This window comes from Somniosus microcephalus, chromosome 22 (genome assembly GCF_052327205.1).
Source record: "Somniosus microcephalus isolate GS21.2 chromosome 22, FLI_Smic_1.0, whole genome shotgun sequence".
Classification (NCBI taxonomy): Eukaryota; Metazoa; Chordata; class Chondrichthyes; order Squaliformes; family Somniosidae; genus Somniosus; species Somniosus microcephalus.
In genome coordinates, this window is record NC_141008.1 from 6,260,961 (window position 1) to 6,278,197 (window position 17,237).

At 49.4% G+C, this 17,237-nt stretch overlaps 1 protein-coding gene across 1 annotated transcript in view; it reads right to left on the reverse strand.

The window, feature by feature from the left end:
- Nucleotides 1–17,237, reverse strand: part of cux1b (cut-like homeobox 1b) — a 69,620-nt gene that overhangs the window by 18,647 nt on the left and 33,736 nt on the right. The window contains exon 5 of the mRNA XM_085964141.1: nt 8,305–8,421. Within this exon, the coding sequence (XP_085820267.1) occupies nt 8,305–8,421 (117 nt within the window). The remainder of the gene's footprint in view (nt 1–8,304; nt 8,422–17,237) is intronic.

Here is a 17,237-nt window from a genome sequence, read left to right on the forward strand (position 1 = left end):
ATCCCACAAATTACTAGATTTATTGAATTAATTTCACAAGAACTCACAAGCTCTGGGTTGCTGTTCCAGAACTATAACCACTAGGCTACCATACACATAATCACAATACTGGCATTCTGCCCCAAAATCTGGTACTCCCATTAATGGATATAGAGCTCTGACTGAGGCGCAGTTGAAGGATTTGTAAACGTGAACTGTTACAGACAGCAGTTAATGGGATTCACAGGTTTCACTGGGAGCAGATTGGAGCCAGTCGAGGATCTCAGGGAGAGTCTATGATACCGCTTCCTGCTGGCTCCAACTCTTGAACCCCGAGGTACCGGCTCCAACATTTCTTCACTATTACATGCAATCAATCTCCGGGACCTGGAAACATGTCTGGAGATTGTGAACAAATCCCTGTTTATTCAATATTGTTGGATACTCTCTGTGGGTGTTGTGTAAAATCACAGAGCTTCTCTTGCTCAAATTGTGTTAAACTGTCATTTATCAACACAAATACCAGAGGTACATAAGTTAGTGGTTGTTACTAGACTAGCAATCCAGATAAAACAGGGAATGTGACTTCAAATCCCACCACGACATTTTGAGAATTTGAAAATCTGGAAATAAAAAGTTGGTCTCAGTAAAAGTGACCATGAAGCTGTCGAATTGTCGTAAAAACCCAATTGGTTCACTAATGTCCTTTAGGGTAGGCAGGTGGGTCCTACAGATGGCATGAGCCTGGGGAGAGCAGGGGGATATGATAGAGACTGACAAGGGGCTGGGTCATGAGTGAGGGAGGGGCCGGGGGGGGGGGGGTGAGTGAGGGAGGGGCCGGGGGGGGGGATCAGCGAGGGAGGGGCTGGGGGGGTGAGTGAGGGAGGGGCCGGGGGGGGGGGTGGGTGAGTGAGGGAGGGGCCGGGGGGGGGGTGAGTGAGGGAGGGGCTGGGGGGGTGAGTGAGGGAGGGGCCCGGGGGGGTGAGTGAGGGAGGGGCCGGGGGGGGGGGTGAGTGAGGGAGGGGCCGGGGGGGGGTGAGTGAGGGAGGGGCCAGGGAGGTTGAGTGAGGGAGGGGCCAGGGGGGTGAGTGAGGGAGGGGCCGGAGGGGGGTGAGTGAGGGAGGGGCCGGGGGGGGGGGGGTGGTGGGGGTGAGGGAGGGGCCGGGGGGGGGTGAGGGAGGGGCCGGGGGGGGGATGAATGAGGGAGGGGCTGGGGGGGGGGGGGAGATGAATGAGGGAGGGGCCGGGGGGGGGTGAGGGAGGGGTCGGGGGGGGGGGAAATGAGTGAGGGAGGGGCCGGGGGGGGGTGAGTGAGGGAGGGGCCGGGGGGGGGTGAGTGAGGGAGGGGCCGGAGGGGTGAGTGAGGGAGGGGCCGGGGGGGGGGTGAGTGAGGGAGGGGCCGGGGGGGTGAGTGAGGGAGGGGCCGGGGGGGGGGGGTGAGTGAGGGAGGGGCTGGAGGGGTGAGTGAGGGAGGGGCCGGGGGGGGGGTGAGTGAGGGAGGGGCCGGGGGGGATGAGCAGTTCGTGACACCAGAGGCAGCTTTGCTAATTAGTCACAATCTTAGAGAATGAAAGTCTACCTGGGGTTGAAAGTGAGGAAGAAAGGGACAGAGCTTGCAGCAGTTGGTTGGTTGTTGAGCAATCTGTGGATATCCGTACCTTGAAGTAGTAGGAGAGCTCGGCTGTAGTAAGAGAGATGGGATGCTTCTCGAGATGATCAATATAGACCCGGCGATGTTCCACCAGGCCCACAGGCTTGAGAGAGTGAAAGTGGGAATGGTGGGTTGAGAGACAATGAGTGACTCGTTGAGGATGAGGGCAACAAGGGCACAGCTAAGGGAACTGTCCAGCAGGTCAGCAAAGGGGTTGGAGGAGGGCAGGAAGGTGCGGATGTTGAGGAAGTGTTTGCGATGGCTTTGTTGATGACCAAAGCCTTTAAAGTGGTGAGGACATGTATTGGCAAGGTCAAGGAGCTGTCCATGGGTGAGGGTGGGGAGTCGAGATATAGGGTGACAGTTGATATATAGGGTGAGGGTGGGGAGTTGATATGTCAGGTGACAGTTGATATATAGGGTGAGGTTGGGGAGTTGATATTTAGGGTGACAGTTGATATATAGGGTGAGGTTGGGGAGTTGATATTTAGGGTGACCGTTGATATATAGGGTGAGGGTGGGGAGTTGATATTTAGGGTGACCGTTGATATATAGGGTGAGGGTGGGGAGTTGATATTTAGGGTGACCGTTGATATATAGGGTGAGGGTGGGGAGTTGATATGTAGGGTGACAGTTGATATATAGGGTGAGGGTGGGGAGTTGATATGTAGGGTGACAGTTGATATATAGGGTGAGGGTGGGGAGTTGATATGTAGGGTGACAGTTGATATATAGGGTGAGGGTGGGGAGTTGATATGTAGGGTGACCGTTGATATATAGGGTGAGGGTGGGGAGTTGATATTTAGGGTGACCGTTGATATATAGGGTGAGGGTGGGGAGTTGATATTTAGGGTGACCGTTGATATATAGGGTGAGGGTGGGGAGTTGCTATGTAGGGTGACAGTTGATATATAGGGTGAGGGTGGGGAGTTGATATTTAGGGTGACCGTTGATATATAGGGTGAGGGTGGGGAGTTGATATTTAGGGTGACCGTTGATATATAGGGTGAGGGTGGGGAGTTGATATGTAGGGTGACAGTTGATATATAGGGTGAGGGTGGGGAGTTGATATTTAGGGTGACCGTTGATATATAGGGTGAGGGTGGGGAGTTGATATTTAGGGTGACCGTTGATATATAGGGTGAGGGTGGGGAGTTGCTATGTAGGGTGACAGTTGATATATAGGGTGAGGGTGGGGAGTTGATATTTAGGGTGACCGTTGATATATAGGGTGAGGGTGGGGAGTTGATATTTAGGGTGACCGTTGATATATAGGGTGAGGGTGGGGAGTTGATATGTAGGGTGACAGTTGATATATAGGGTGAGGGTGGGGAGTTGATATGTAGGGTGACAGTTGATATATAGGGTGAGGGTGGGGAGTTGATATGTAGGGTGACAGTTGTCCATGGGCGAGGGTGGGGAGTTGATATTTAGGGTGACAGTTGTCCATGGGCGAGGGTGGGGAGTTGATATTTAGGGTGACAGTTGTCCATGGGCGAGGGTGGGGAGTTGATATTTAGGGTGACAGTTGTCCATGGGCGAGGGTGGGGAGTTGATATTTAGGGTGACAGTTGTCCATGGGCGAGGGTGGGGAGTTGATATTTAGGGTGACAGTTGTCCATGGGTGAGGGTGGGGAGTTGATATGTAGGGTGAGGGTGGGGAGTTGATATTTAGGGTGACAGTTGTCCATGGGCGAGGGTGGGGAGTTGATATTTAGGGTGACAGTTGTCCATGGGCGAGGGTGGGGAGTTGATATTTAGGGTGACAGTTGTCCATGGGTGAGGGTGGGGAGTTGATATTTAGGGTGACAGTTGTCCATGGGTGAGGGTGGGGAGTTGATATGTAGGGTGAGGGTGGGGAGTTGATATTTAGGGTGACAGTTGTCCATGGGCGAGGGTGGGGAGTTGATATTTAGGGTGACAGTTGTCCATGGGCGAGGGTGGGGAGTTGATATGTAGGGTGAGGGTGGGGAGTTGATATGTAGGGTGAGGGTGGGGAGTTGATATGTAGGGTGACAGTTGTCCATGGGCGAGGGTGGGGAGTTGATATGTAGGGTGAGGGTGGGGAGTTGATATGTAGGGTGACAGTGAGTGAGGTCAGGCAAAGAAGTTGGAGGAATGAGAGTAATGGAATTCAGGTGAAGATTGAAATCACTGAGGATGAGCTGCTCAGAGCAAGGCTAAGAAATGGAGGAGGGAGGAGGGAGGAGGAAGGAAATCCCAATCAAGGGAACACTGTGGGTCTTGGGAGGATGGCAGACCTACTTGAGGCATCACAGCCCCAGGACATCACTGCAGGAGTTCCTCAGGGCAGTGTCCTAGGCCCAACCATCTTTAGCTGCTTCATCAATGACCTTCCCTCCGACATAAGGTCAGAAATGGGGATTTTGACTGTGTTCAGTGCCATTCACAACTCCTCAGATAATGAAGCAGTCCATGCCCGCATGCAACAAGACCTGGATGACGTTCAGGTTTGGGCTGATAAGTGGTAGGTAACATTCGTGCCACTGAAGGGCCAGGCAATGACTATCTCCAACAAGCGAGTCTAACCACCGCCCCTTGACATTCAACGGCATTACCATCGCCGAATCCCCTACCATCAACATCTTGGGGGGTCACCATTGACCAGAAACTTAAATGGACCAGCCACGTAAATACTGTGGCAACAAGAGCAGGTCAGAGGCTGGGTATTCTGCGGCGAGTGTCTCACCTCCTGACTCCCCAAAGCCTTTCTACCATCTACAAGGCACAAGTAAGGAGTGTGATGGAATACTCTCCAGTTGCCTGGATCAGTGCAGCTCCAACAACACTCAAGAAGCTCGACACCATCCAGGACAAAGCAGCCCGCTTGATTGGCACCCCATCGACCACCTTAAACATTCACTCCCTCCACCACCAGCACACCGTGGCTGCAGTGTGTACCATCTACAAGATGCACTACAGCAACTCGCCAAGGATTCTTTGGCAGCACCTCCCAAACCTGCGACCTCTTCCACCTAGAAGGACAAGGGCAGCAGGCGCATGGGAACACCACCACCTCCAAGTCCCCCTCCAAGTCACACACACCATCCTGACTTGGAAATATATCGTCGTTCCTTCATCGTCGCTGGGTCAAAATCCTGGAGCTCCCTCCCTAACAGCACTGTGGGAGCACCTTCACCACACGGACTGCAGCGGTTCAAGGCGGCAGCTCACCACCACCTTCTCAAGGGCAACTAGGGATGGGCAATAAATGCTGGCCTTGCCAGAGATGCCCACATCCCAGGAACGAATAAAAAAAAAAGCTTGATGAGTGAACATGGTAACAGCAGCCCAGAGTTACATAGGCTCAGTAATATGATGGTTTAGAAGGTGGGTGAACAGAGTGGCATGGTGGGTTAGGATACTGCCCTTTTCCCTTTGACCCTTGACTGAAAGATTTTGGACAGTGCCGAGGAGCCCGAGTGTAATTCATTTGGACAGTCTAAACTTAGTTCTTATTGGCAAATTGGCACTGAACGGTCAATGCCACTCTGAAAGACCATAATGACCACAGATAGGGAAACACATATTTGCTAAACAGTAGGTGGCTAAAAGATATAACTGGAGCAAAATACAGGGAGCTTTACTTTATCTAAACCATGCCAGACCTGACAACACTGTCAAAAGTGTGAAAATGTTCCATTCCCCAACACTGACATCCCACACCTTGATAAGCAAAACCTCTCCCCTACCTCCCAAAACACGTGAAAATAGAAGAACCAAGCCGCTGCAAGTATAACACCATTCATTCCCTCATCTATGTGTGACAAAGAGAGGCAGACAGAGTGTTCCAGAGCATGCCTGAACGTGTCTGGCGGCTCAGATTTTCCATATTGAGGAATCCCGTGTGGCTGTGTCTTCACTAGCACTTTGTGATAGAACAACAGGATTTCACCTCGGGAGAGCAGGTTACGGAGTAAAGCAGTCAATACTCTCATCTACGCCCTCTAATTAGCAACTACCATTGGATTTAGGTCATCAAAGAGGGAGTATTTTTCAGAACTGAATCTCATGATAACTAAGTGACATTGTTTTTCATATTTATAAAATGATCAATAAAAATGACCGTATTCAGTTCAGTTTGCTGACAATTTATAGCGAGCTACAACCAAAGCTCGATGATAAAGGTGATGAGATTAAACTTTTTAAAACTCCATTATAAAATTGCTTTGATTAAAATGCAGGTTCTTCCCTACATGGCATGGGTGTCCACAGTACCGCCTGTGGACCAAGTCTGGCCTCCAAGCCCTGACAAGCTGGCCCAACATGCCTAAGGCCGCTCAATTTTCTTGCTGATTATATTTTGCACTCGCTGGTTCGTCCTGTGTGAATTTCATGAGCTGAGAGGTTTGAAAAGGGCCGTTTCTTAGTGCCTCTCAATGTTGCTAAACCCAAGAACTCAGAAACCATGCACCCTTCCTGCTCAGATACTCCAAGGGAGGCCTTTTGGGGATAGATCTGGGAGGAGGCACAACTTCCACCCACGCCATGCTCACTCTTACCCCAGGACATTTTTTCCTTTCTTCGCGATCTCTCAGAGCTGTCGCTGTTATCTGAATGCAGAATGTACCCAATTTCTCAAGATTATATAGAATTACATTGGATTTACAGCACAGAAACAGGCCACTCGGTCCAATAGGTCTGGGCCGGTGTTTATGCTCCGTGTGAGCCTCCTCCCACCTTACTCCATCTCACCCTATCAATATATCCTTCTATTCCTTTCTCCCTCATGTGTTTATCCAGCTTCCCCTTAAATGCATCTCTGCTCTTCGCCTCAAACACTCCCTGTGGTAGCGAGTTCCACATACTCACTACTCTCTGGGTAAAGAAGTTTCTCCTGAATTTCCCATTGGATTTAATAGTCACTATCTTATGGCCTCTAATTCTGGTCTCCCCCACAAGTGGAAACATCTTCTCTACGTCTACCCTATCCAACCCCTTGATCAGTTTAAAAACCTCTATCAGGTCACCTCTCAGTCTTCTCTTTTCCAGAGAAAAGAGATCCAATCTAATCAGTCTTTCCTGATAGTCGTACCCTCTCACTTCTGGTATCATCCTTGTAAATTCTTTTTGTACTTTCTCCAGTGCTTCATTATCCTTTATATAATATGGAGCCCAGAACTGTGCACAGTGCTCCATGTGTGGTCTAACCAAGGTTTGATAGGAGTTTAACCTAACTTCCCTGCTTTGGAATTCTATTCGTCTAGAAACGAATCCCCAGTGCTATGTGTCAGTACCAGTTCATCAGCTCAGCTGCTGGGAACATTTTCTTCAACATCTGTGCAGATGTTTTTCAAAATGATTTGGAGAAATGCTCAGGACAAACGTGAAAAGATTTATTTTGAGTAAAATTTATATTGAGTGTTTTTTGTTTGAGAGAGACTATATTTGTCTCACTGACTCCCCTATTAAAATCTTCATAATTTTAAAAAGCACCATTAAATCTCCTCTTAGCCTTCTCTGTTCTACTGTAAATTGTCCCAATGTCTCAAGTCTCTCCTCATAACTATGGAAGAAAGGCAGAGAGAGAAACAGCAACATGAAAACAACAGGGAAAGGTAAGATCGAGACCATAGTCTCAGACTTACTGTGTGCAATATCATGCAAGACCAGATTATTAAAGATGTTCCACTTTCTATCCAGAAACCTTCCTTCGTGTCATGATTTTTGGTCACACTTTTCTGTCAGTATTTACCATTGTAAATTGCTATGTCAACTTTATCCATTTAATTTTGTTCTGTCATTTGTCATAATGTAGTTGCAGGCTGTGGCTACTAGGTGACACTGTAGGGCGAGTTTCTAAAGTCTCTCTCCCAACGTTGTTGCCGCCTTGTGTATAAAAACTTATATTTATGGACTTACCAGTTTATTTAAAATCCTGCAGCTGCATGCACTTCCTGCCCACGAACCTTACTTCCTGTTGTCACTATTTTTTGGTAATGACTTTATGTCAACACTTAACATTGAAATTGTTTTAAAACTGGTTGGAGATTAAATGAAATACGTAATGAAAGAAAAAGAAAGACTTGCATTTATATAGCGCCTTTCATGATTTCAGGACCGTCCCAAAGCGCTTTACAGCCAATGAAGTACTTCTGAAGTGTAGTCACTGTTGTAATGTGGGAATGTTGCAATGTAATATAGGTAAATTAATATAGGTGCTATGGTGACGGTGTTAGGCCAACAATTGGGAGTTTAAATCCCACCATGATAAATTGTGAAAGTAAATTCAATAAATCCGGTAATTTGTGGGCTGGCAACAGGAAATAAAGGTCACTCATTTATGGTGCTCACCGAATAATGGCCATAAAGCTCCGGAAATCAGAAAAATCCCAGAACACCACTTATTAAAAAAGGAATTTGACTTTTTCCAGTCGCTGTAATTAAGTGGCCCCTATGTGTCATAAACACCCATACTGCTATAAAACAGGTGTCCTGATTTACTGTGAGAATGTATATAAATTAAATTAGCACTGACATTTAAACTGTGTGGTTTCTGGGGACAGATAACGGTGCAAGAAAGATATGAGAGAATACTCCCCCAGTTACAGTATAATGTCTATCTGGATGAGCCTTACTCCTCCAGTGAGTGTGTTAGTTGTTGCACTGACAGGTTAACCTATTACACAGCATGTTTAGAAGGTTGCACTCACTCTGCCAGGGTAGCTCTGCAGGAATTTGATTTTCTCATACAGTTTGATGTTGTCGGCACGCAGGTTGTCCAACTCGCTCTGTAGTGCGTGCAATGTTTGCTGCATCATACGGTTATCCTGGAACACAAAGTGACAGGCTCAGTGAGTATATCCCAGCAAACTGCAGCCCAAGCTGTTTAAAACTCAGCACAGCACTGGCAGCCCTCCCAGATCCCAATTTTGGTCTCCTTACCTAAGGAAGGATATACTTGCCATAGAGGGAGTGCAACGAAGGTTCACAAGATTGATTCCTGGGATGGCGAGACTGTCGTATTAGAAGAGATTGAGTAAACGAGGCCTGTATTCTCTTGAATTCAGAAGAATGAGAGGGGATCTCCTTGAAGCATACAAAATTATTACAGGGCTCGATAGGGTGGATGCTGGGAGAATGTTTCCATTGGCTGGGGAGTCTAGAACCAGGGGCCACAGCCTCAGGATAAAGGGTAGGCCATTCAGGACTGAGATGAGAAGAAATTTCTTCACAGAGAGGGTGGTGAATCTTTGGAATTCTCTACCCCAGAGGGCTGTGGCGGCTCAGTCATTGGGTATGTTCAAAACAGAAGTCAATAGATTTCTGACTAGTAAGGGCATCAAGGGATATGGTGATAGAGCCGGTGAATGGAGTTGAGGTAGAGGATCAGCCATGATCTTATTGAATGGAATTGAAACATAAACATAGAAACATAGAAGATAGGAGCAGGAGTAGGCCATTCGGCCCCTCGAGCCTGCTCCGCCATTCAATGAGATCATGGCTGATCATCCAAATTCAGTACCCGGTCCCTGCTTTCTCCCCATACCCCTTGATCCCTTTAGCCTTAAGAAATATATCCAACTCCTTCTTGAATATATTTAATGAATTGGCCTCTACTGCCTTCTGTGGTAGAGAATTCCACAGGTTCACCACTCTCTGGGTGAAGAAATTCCTCCTCATTTCTGTCCTAAATGGCCTACTCCTTATCCTTAGACTGTGACCCCTGATTCTGGACTCCCCGACCATCGGGAACATCCTTCCTGCATCAGGTCTGTCCAGTCCTGTCAGAATTTTATAAGTTTCAATGAGATCCCCTCTCATTCTTCTAAACTCCAGCGAGTACAAGCCCAATCATCCCAATCTCTCCTCATACGTCATTCCTGCCATCCCAGGTATCAGCCTGGTGAATTTTCGCTGCACTCCTTCCATGGCAAGAACATCCTTCCTCAGATAAGGCGACCAAAACTGCACACAATACTCAAGATGTGGTCTCACCAAGGCCCTGTATAACTGCAGCAAGACATCCTTGTTCCTGTACTCAAACCCTCTCGCTACAAAGGCCAACATACCATTTGCCGTCTTAACCGCCTGCTGCACCTGCATGCTTACCTTCAGCGACTGCTGCACAAGGACACCCAGGTCTCGTTGCACTTCCCCTTCTCCCAATCTATTGCCATTCAGATAATAATCTGCCTTCCTGTTTTTGCAACCAAAGTGGATAACCTCACATTTATCCACGTTATATTGCATCTGCCATGCTTTTGCCCAATCACCCAATCTGTCCAAATCATCCTGGAGTTTCTCGGCATCCTCCTCACAGCACACACGCCCACCCAGCTTTGTGTCGTCTGCAAATTTGGAGATATTACATCTAGTTCCCTTGTCTAGATCATTAATATATATTGTGAATAGCTGGGGTCCAAGGGCCGATCCCTGCGGTACCCCACTAGTCACTGCCTGCCACTCGGAAAAAGACCCGTTTATTCCAACTCTTTGCTTTCTGTCTGCCAACCAGTTCTCTATCCAAGTCAATACCTTGCCCCCAATCCCATGTGCCTTAACTTTACACGCTAATCTCTTATGCGGGACCTTATCGAAAGCCTTCTGAAAATCCAAATACACCACATCCACTGGTTCTCCCTTATCTATTTTACCAGTTACATCCTCAAAAAGTTCCAGTAGATTAGTCAAGCACGATTTACCTTTTGTAAATCCATGTTGACTTTGTCCGATCCTGTCACTGTTTTCCAAGTGCTCTGCTATTACATCTTTTATAATGGACTCTAGCATTTTCCCCACTACCGATGTCAGGCTTACCGGTCTGTAATTCCCCATTTTCTCCTACCACCTTTTTTGAATAGTGAGGTAACATTAGCTACCCTCCAATCCATGGGTACTGTTGCAGATTCCATCGAATGTTGGAAGATGATCAGCAATGCATCTACTATTTCTAGGGCCACTTCCTTAAGTACCCTAGGATGTAGATTATCAGGCCCTGGGGATTTATCGGCCTTCAGTCCCATCAATTTCCCTAACACCATTTCCCTACAAATACTGATTTCTTTCAGTTCCATCCTTTCATCAGACCCTATGTTCCCCGGCATCTCTGGGAGGTTATTTGTGTCCTCCTTTGTGAAGACAGAACGAAAATATGTATTTAATTGGTCTGCCATTTCTTTGTTCCCCATTATAGATTCCCCTGATTCTGACTGCAAGGGACCTACGCTTGACTTCACCAATCTTTTTCTCTTCAGATAACTATAAAAGCTTTTACAGTCAGTTTTTATGTTCCCAGCAAGCTTACTCTCATATTCTATTTTCCCTTTCTTAATTAATCCCTTTGTCCTCCTTTGTTGAATCCTAAACTGCTCCCAATCCTCAGGTTTACTGCTTTTTCTGGCCAATTTATATGTCCTCTCCTTGGATCTTATGCTATCCCTAATTTCCCTTGTTAGCCACGGTTGAGTCACCTTTTTTGTTTTATTTTTATGCCAAACTGTAGTTCATCCATGCAGTCTTTGAATGTTTGTCATTGCCTATCCACCGTCAACCCTTTGAGTGACATTCCCCAATCAATCCTACCCAACTCGTGCCTCAGACCATCGTAGTTTCCTTTATATAAATTCAGGACCCTAGTCTCTGAGTCAACTACTTCATTCTCCATCTTAATGAAGAATTTGATCATATTATGATCGCTCCGACCCAAGGGGCCTCGTACAACAAGATTGCTAATTAATCCTTTCTCATTACATAATACCCAGTCTAAGATGGCCTGATCTCTGGTTGGTTCCTCGACATATTGGTCCACGAAACCATCCCGTAAACACTCCAGGAATTCCTCCTCCACAGTATTGTTACTAATTTGGTTAGCCCAATCTATATGTAGATTAAAGTCACCCATGATGACTGCTGTGCCCTTATTGCACGCGTCTCTAATTTCCCTTTTAATGCCATCCCCAACCTCCGCATTACTGTTTGGAGGTCTATATACCACTCCCATCAGCCATGATCTCATTGAATGGCGGGGCAGGCTCGAAGGGCTGAATGGCCGACTCCTGCTCCTATTTCTTATGTTCTTATGCACACGAGTAAATAGGCCCCATAGTGTCGAGATATACAGGAGCCTGCACTGCCTTACAGTTCAATATTCACCACTAAATGGGATTGCTGTCCACACAATTGGACAACTCACAGCTCGAATCAAAACTTGCAATGGTTTAGGACAGATGTCAGTAAACCCCTTCATACCGAGATTTCATGGCACACCAAGGAGCTGAAATTCCTTTAACAAACAAAATAATTTGAAAATGCCTGTTTATCTCCACTCTGAGTGACTCATTCACATCACTTGAGCCTGTGCCTTTCAAACGTGATTTCTGAGAAAGTGTTTTTCTTATCCGGTTTCTCATTACGGAGAAAAACAGCCATTCTCACATTTTTCATTGAGAAGAAAATAATTTTCCGGAGTCTAAACTGATGTTTTCAGTGCAGCTTCCTCGTCAAAGAGGCACCAGCGCATTGAGGCTGACTCAGGCCCAGGACAAGGCAGACCTCCCATTGGATGCTCTACAAACTCCATTTTGGAGTTGTCTTCTGAGTTTCATGGAACATTTGCACTGAAACAGAGGCAATTTTTGCTGAAAAGAAAAGACTTGCTGAGGGAAGTAAGGTGGAAATTGCAGAGGTTTTGGCCACAATCTGCCAATTCTCCTTAGACATGGGAGTGGTGCCTGGAGATTGGAGGGTTGCAAATGTTCAAATAGGGGAGAGGGATAAACCCGGCAACTACAGGCCACTCAGTCTAATGTCAGTATTGGGGAAATTGTAGAGAGGTTAATCCGGGACAAAATTAATTGGCACTTGGAAAAATATGGGTTAATAAATGAAAGCCGGAATTTTTAAAGGCAAATCGTGTTTGAACAACTTGATTGAGTTCTTTGAAAAGAAAAAAAGATTTGCATTTCTCCAGCGCCTTTCACAACCTCAGGACGTCCCAAAGCACCTCACAGCCAACAAAGTACTTTTGAAGTGTAGTCACCGTTGTAACGTAGCAAATGCGGCAGCCAAATGTACACACAGCAAGCTCCCACAAACAGCAATGTGATAATGACCTGTATTAGTGATGTTGGCTGAGGGGTAAATATTGGCCAGGACCCCTGCTCTTCTTCGAAATAGTGCCATGGGATCTTTTACGTCCACCTGAGAGGTTAGACAGGGCCTCAGTTTAACGTCTCATCCGAAAGATAGCACCTCCGACAGTGCAGCACTCCCTCAGCACTGCACTGGGAGTGTCAGCCCAGATTTTTGTGCTCAAGTCGCTGTCTCAGAGATTAGAGCGCAACCAATGGAGCCATGGCTGAGGACATTTTATGACATTTAAGGTGTTATATAAATGCAAGTTGTTGTTGCTTGCTCAGCTAATCTTATCTGCAGGGACTATTTAAGGGGGCTAGGTCTTGCCTTCTGAGATCTGTGTACATTGCTCAGAATCCACATGGAGCCGAGCGCCACAGACTGCAGATACATCTCTGAATGGCCTTACAGACACGTTTCCTGACTGTCCATTGCTCCTTAGGGGTGACTGGAATATGCCAGGCCTGGAGTTTCAAAGGTGGTGCAAATCCCTCTGGTAGTGCGAGCACTCTCTGCTTCCTTTCTGAGATGGTATCAGCGGGGGTTCAGGGTAGCACAGCAATTCATTATGTCGTTTTAATTAGTTTGCCATATGCTTCGCTTTTCCACTGCATTGCTTGTGGTAGCTGCACCATTGGCCAGATTCATGAGTCGGATTAGTCTACCACAGAGGCTTGACATGGTTCCAAACTTCCATTGCAAGACACATCACCCTGAAACTACTTCAACTCTGCTGACCACCTCCCAAGGCAGACAGTCACTGTTGGTCAACTGACAAGTGCGGTTTTTGGCCCCCACTGGGTACCAGGAGCGACTTGTGGGGAAATCCTGACACCTGGTGTCAACCCAGAAAGGGTTAAACGAGCACTGGTCATTTGTATAACAACCAACTTGTTACTATTCCCTTTTGGGGGGGGGGGGGGGCAAGGTCTCTTTGGGATTGAGGTGGCTCCAAGATAACATGCCTGGCAATGGAAGTGAAGAACCAAGTCAACTCTCTGTGGCAGATTTGGCAATGTAATACCTGAGGCAGGTAGGTTCGCAACAACAACAACTTGCATCTACATAGCATCTTTAGCGGAGAAAAACCTCCGTAGGCACTTCACTGGAGCCAAAGGAGGAGATATTAAGAGGGATCAAGACAAGCTTGGTCCAAGAGCGGAGCTTTAAGGACGGTCTTAAAGGAGGAGAGGTAGGGGGTTTAAGGAGGGAGTTCCAGAGTGTGGGGCTGAAGGCACGGCTACCAATGGTGGTGTGAAGGGAGTGGGCCGCAGTGAACTGGAGCACCGCTGATATTTGACCGATCACCCAGCTCACTAATGGAACCTCGAGGTAACCAGGTCACTGGGGACAATTTAAGTGAGTTTCTCCTCCGTGGAAGGTAATGTTCTAAGGAGAATCCTGGTTGGACAAGCAGCTGGAAGCTGACAAGTGCTCTCTGTTGGTTATTTACATGGTTTTATCTGGTTAAACCATGAACAGCTCAGGATTTATAACGATTGGATCCTCCTACTTGTGACCAAGTAAGGCAAGTGCAAAGAATTACATGCGTTCAAAGAGAAACTCTACGGGGCAGCATTTTCCACAGAGCTGGTAGCAGCAGCAAGATGGTGAGAGGGAGGAGCACTGAGAGAGGAGCAGTCAGTAAAGGGGCGAGTGGGAGCGGCACTGAGAGAGGAGTCAGTAAAGGGGCGAGTGGGAGCGACACTGAGGAGCAGTCAGTAAAGGGGCGAGTGGGAGTGACACTGAGGGAGGAGCAGTCAGTAAAGGGGCGAGTGGGAGAGGCACTGAGGGAGGAGCAATCAGTAAAGGGGCGACTGGGAGAGGCACTGAGGGAGGAGCAATCAGTAAAGGGGCGAGTGGGAGCGACACTGAGGGAGGAGCAGTCAGTAAAGGGGCGAGTGGGAGCGGCACTGAGAGAGGAGCAGTCAGTAAAGGGGCGAGTGGGAGCGGCACTGAGGGAGGAGCAGTCAGTAAAGGGGCGAGTGGGAGCGGCACTGAGAGAGGAGCAGTCAGTAAAGGGGAGAGTGGGAGTGACACTGAGGGAGGAGCAGTCAGTAAAGGGGCGAGTGGAAGCGACACAGAGAGGAGCAGTCAGTAAAGGGGCGAGTGGGAGCGGCACTGAGGGAGGAGCAGTCAGTAAAGTGGCGAGTAGGAGTGACACTGAGGGAGGAGCAGTCAGTAAAGGGGCGAGTGGGAGCGGCACTGAGAGAGGAGCAGTCAGTAAAGGGGAGAGTGGGAGTGACACTGAGGGAGGAGCAGTCAGTAAAGGGGCGAGTGGAAGCGACACAGAGAGGAGCAGTCAGTAAAGGGGCGAGTGGAAGCGACACTGAGGGAGGAGCAGTCAGTAAAGGGGCGAGTGGGAGTGACACTGAGGGAGGAGCAGTCAGTAAAGGTGCGAGTGGGAGCGGCACTGAGGGAGGAGCAGTCAGTAAAGGGGCGAGTGGAAGCGACACAGAGAGGAGCAGTCAGTAAAGGGGCGAGTGGGAGTGACACTGAGGGAGGAGCAGTCAGTAAAGGTGCGAGTGGGAGCGGCACTGAGGGAGGAGCAGTCAGTAAAGGGGCAAGTGGGAGCGGCACTGAGGGAGGAGCAGTCAGTAAAGGTGCGAGTGGGAGCGGCACTGAGGGAGGAGCAGTCAGTAAAGGTGCGAGTGGGAGCGGCACTGAGAGAGGAGCAGTCAGTAAAGGGGCGAGTGGGAGCGGCACTGAGAGAGGAGCAGTCAGTAAAGGGGCGAGTGGGAGCGACACTGAGGGAGGAGCAGTCAGTAAAGGGGCGAGTGGGGGTGACACTGAGGGAGGAGCAGTCAGTAAAGGGGCGGGTGGGAGTGACACTGAGAGAGGAGCAGTCAGTAAAGGGGCGAGTGGGAGTGACACTGAGGGAGGAGCAGTCAGTAAAGGGGCGAGTGGGAGTGACACTGAGGGAGGAGCAGTCAGTAAAGGGGCGAGTGGGAGCGGCACTGAGGGAGCAGCAGTCAGTAAAGGGGCGAGTGGGAGCGGCACTGAGGGAGCAGCAGTCACTAAAGGGGCGAGTGGGAGTGACACTGAGGGAGGAGCAGTCAGTAAAGGGGCGAGTGGGAGTGACACTGAGGGAGGAGCAGTCAGTAAAGGTGCGAGTGGGAGTGGCACTGAGGGAGGAGCAGTCAGTAAAGGGGCGGGTGGGAGCGGCACTGAGGGAGCAGCAGTCAGTAAAGGGGCGAGTGGGAGTGACACTGAGGGAGGAGCAGTCAGTAAAGGTGCGAGTGGGAGTGGCACTGAGAGCGGAGCAGTCAGTAAAGGGGCGAGTGGGAGCGACACAGAGAGGAGCAGTCAGTAAAGGGGCGAGTGGGAGTGACACTGAGGGAGGAGCAGTCAGTAAAGGGGTGACTGGGAGCGGCACTGAGAGAGGAGCAGTCAGTAAAGGGGCGAGTGGGAGCGGCACTGAGGGAGGAGCAGTCAGTAAAGGGGTGAGTGGGAGTGACACTGAGGGAGGAGCAGTCAGTAAAGGGGCGAGTGGGAGCGACACCGAGGGAGGAGCAGTCAGTAAAGGGGTGAGTGGGAGTGACACTGAGGTAGGAGCGGTCAGTAAAGGGGTGAGTGGGAGCGACACTGAGGGAGGAGCAGTCAGTAAAGGGGCGAGTGGGAGTGACACTGAGGGAGGAGCAGTCAGTAAAGGGGTGAGTGGGAGCGGCACTGAGGGGGGAGCAGTCAGTAAAGGGGCGAGTGGGAGTGACACCGAGGGAGGAGCAGTCAGTAAAGGGGCGAGTGGGAGCGACACCGAGGGGGGAGCAGTCAGTAAAGGGGCGAGTGGGAGCGACACTGTGGGAGGAGCAGTCAGTAAAGGGGCGAGTGGGAGCGGCACTGAGGGAGGAGCAGTCAGTAAAGGGGTGAGTAGGAGTGACACTGAGAGGGGCAGTCAGTAAAGGGGCGAGTGGGAGTGACACTGAGGGAGGAGCAGTCAGTAAAGGGGTGAGTGGGAGTGACACAGAGAGGAGCAGTCAGTAAAGGGGTGAGTAGGAGCGACACGAGAGGAGCAGTCAGTAAAGGGGCGAGTGGGAGTGACACTGAGGGAGGAGCAGTCAGTAAAGGGGCGAGTGGGAGTGACACTGAGAGAGCAGTCAGGAAAGGGGCGAGTGGGAGCGGCACTGAGAGTGGAGCAGTCAGTAAAGGGGCGAGTGGGAGCGACACTGAGGGAGGAGCAGTCAGTAAAGGGGTGAGTGGGAGTGACACTGAGGGAGGAGCAGTCAGTAAAGGGGCGAGTGGGAGTGACACTGAGGGAGGAGCAGTCAGTAAAGTGGCGAGTGGGAGCGACACTGAGGGAGGAGCAGTCAGTAAAGGGGCGAGTGGGAGTGACACTGAGGGAGGAGCAGTCAGTAAAGGGGCGAGTGGGAGAGACACTGAGGCAGGAGCAGTCAGTAAAGGGGCGAGCGGGAGCGGCACCGAGGGAGGAGCAGTCAGTAAAGGGGTGAGTGGGAGCGACACCGAGGGAGGAGCAGTCAGTAAAGGGGTGAGTGGGAGTGACACTGAGGGAGGA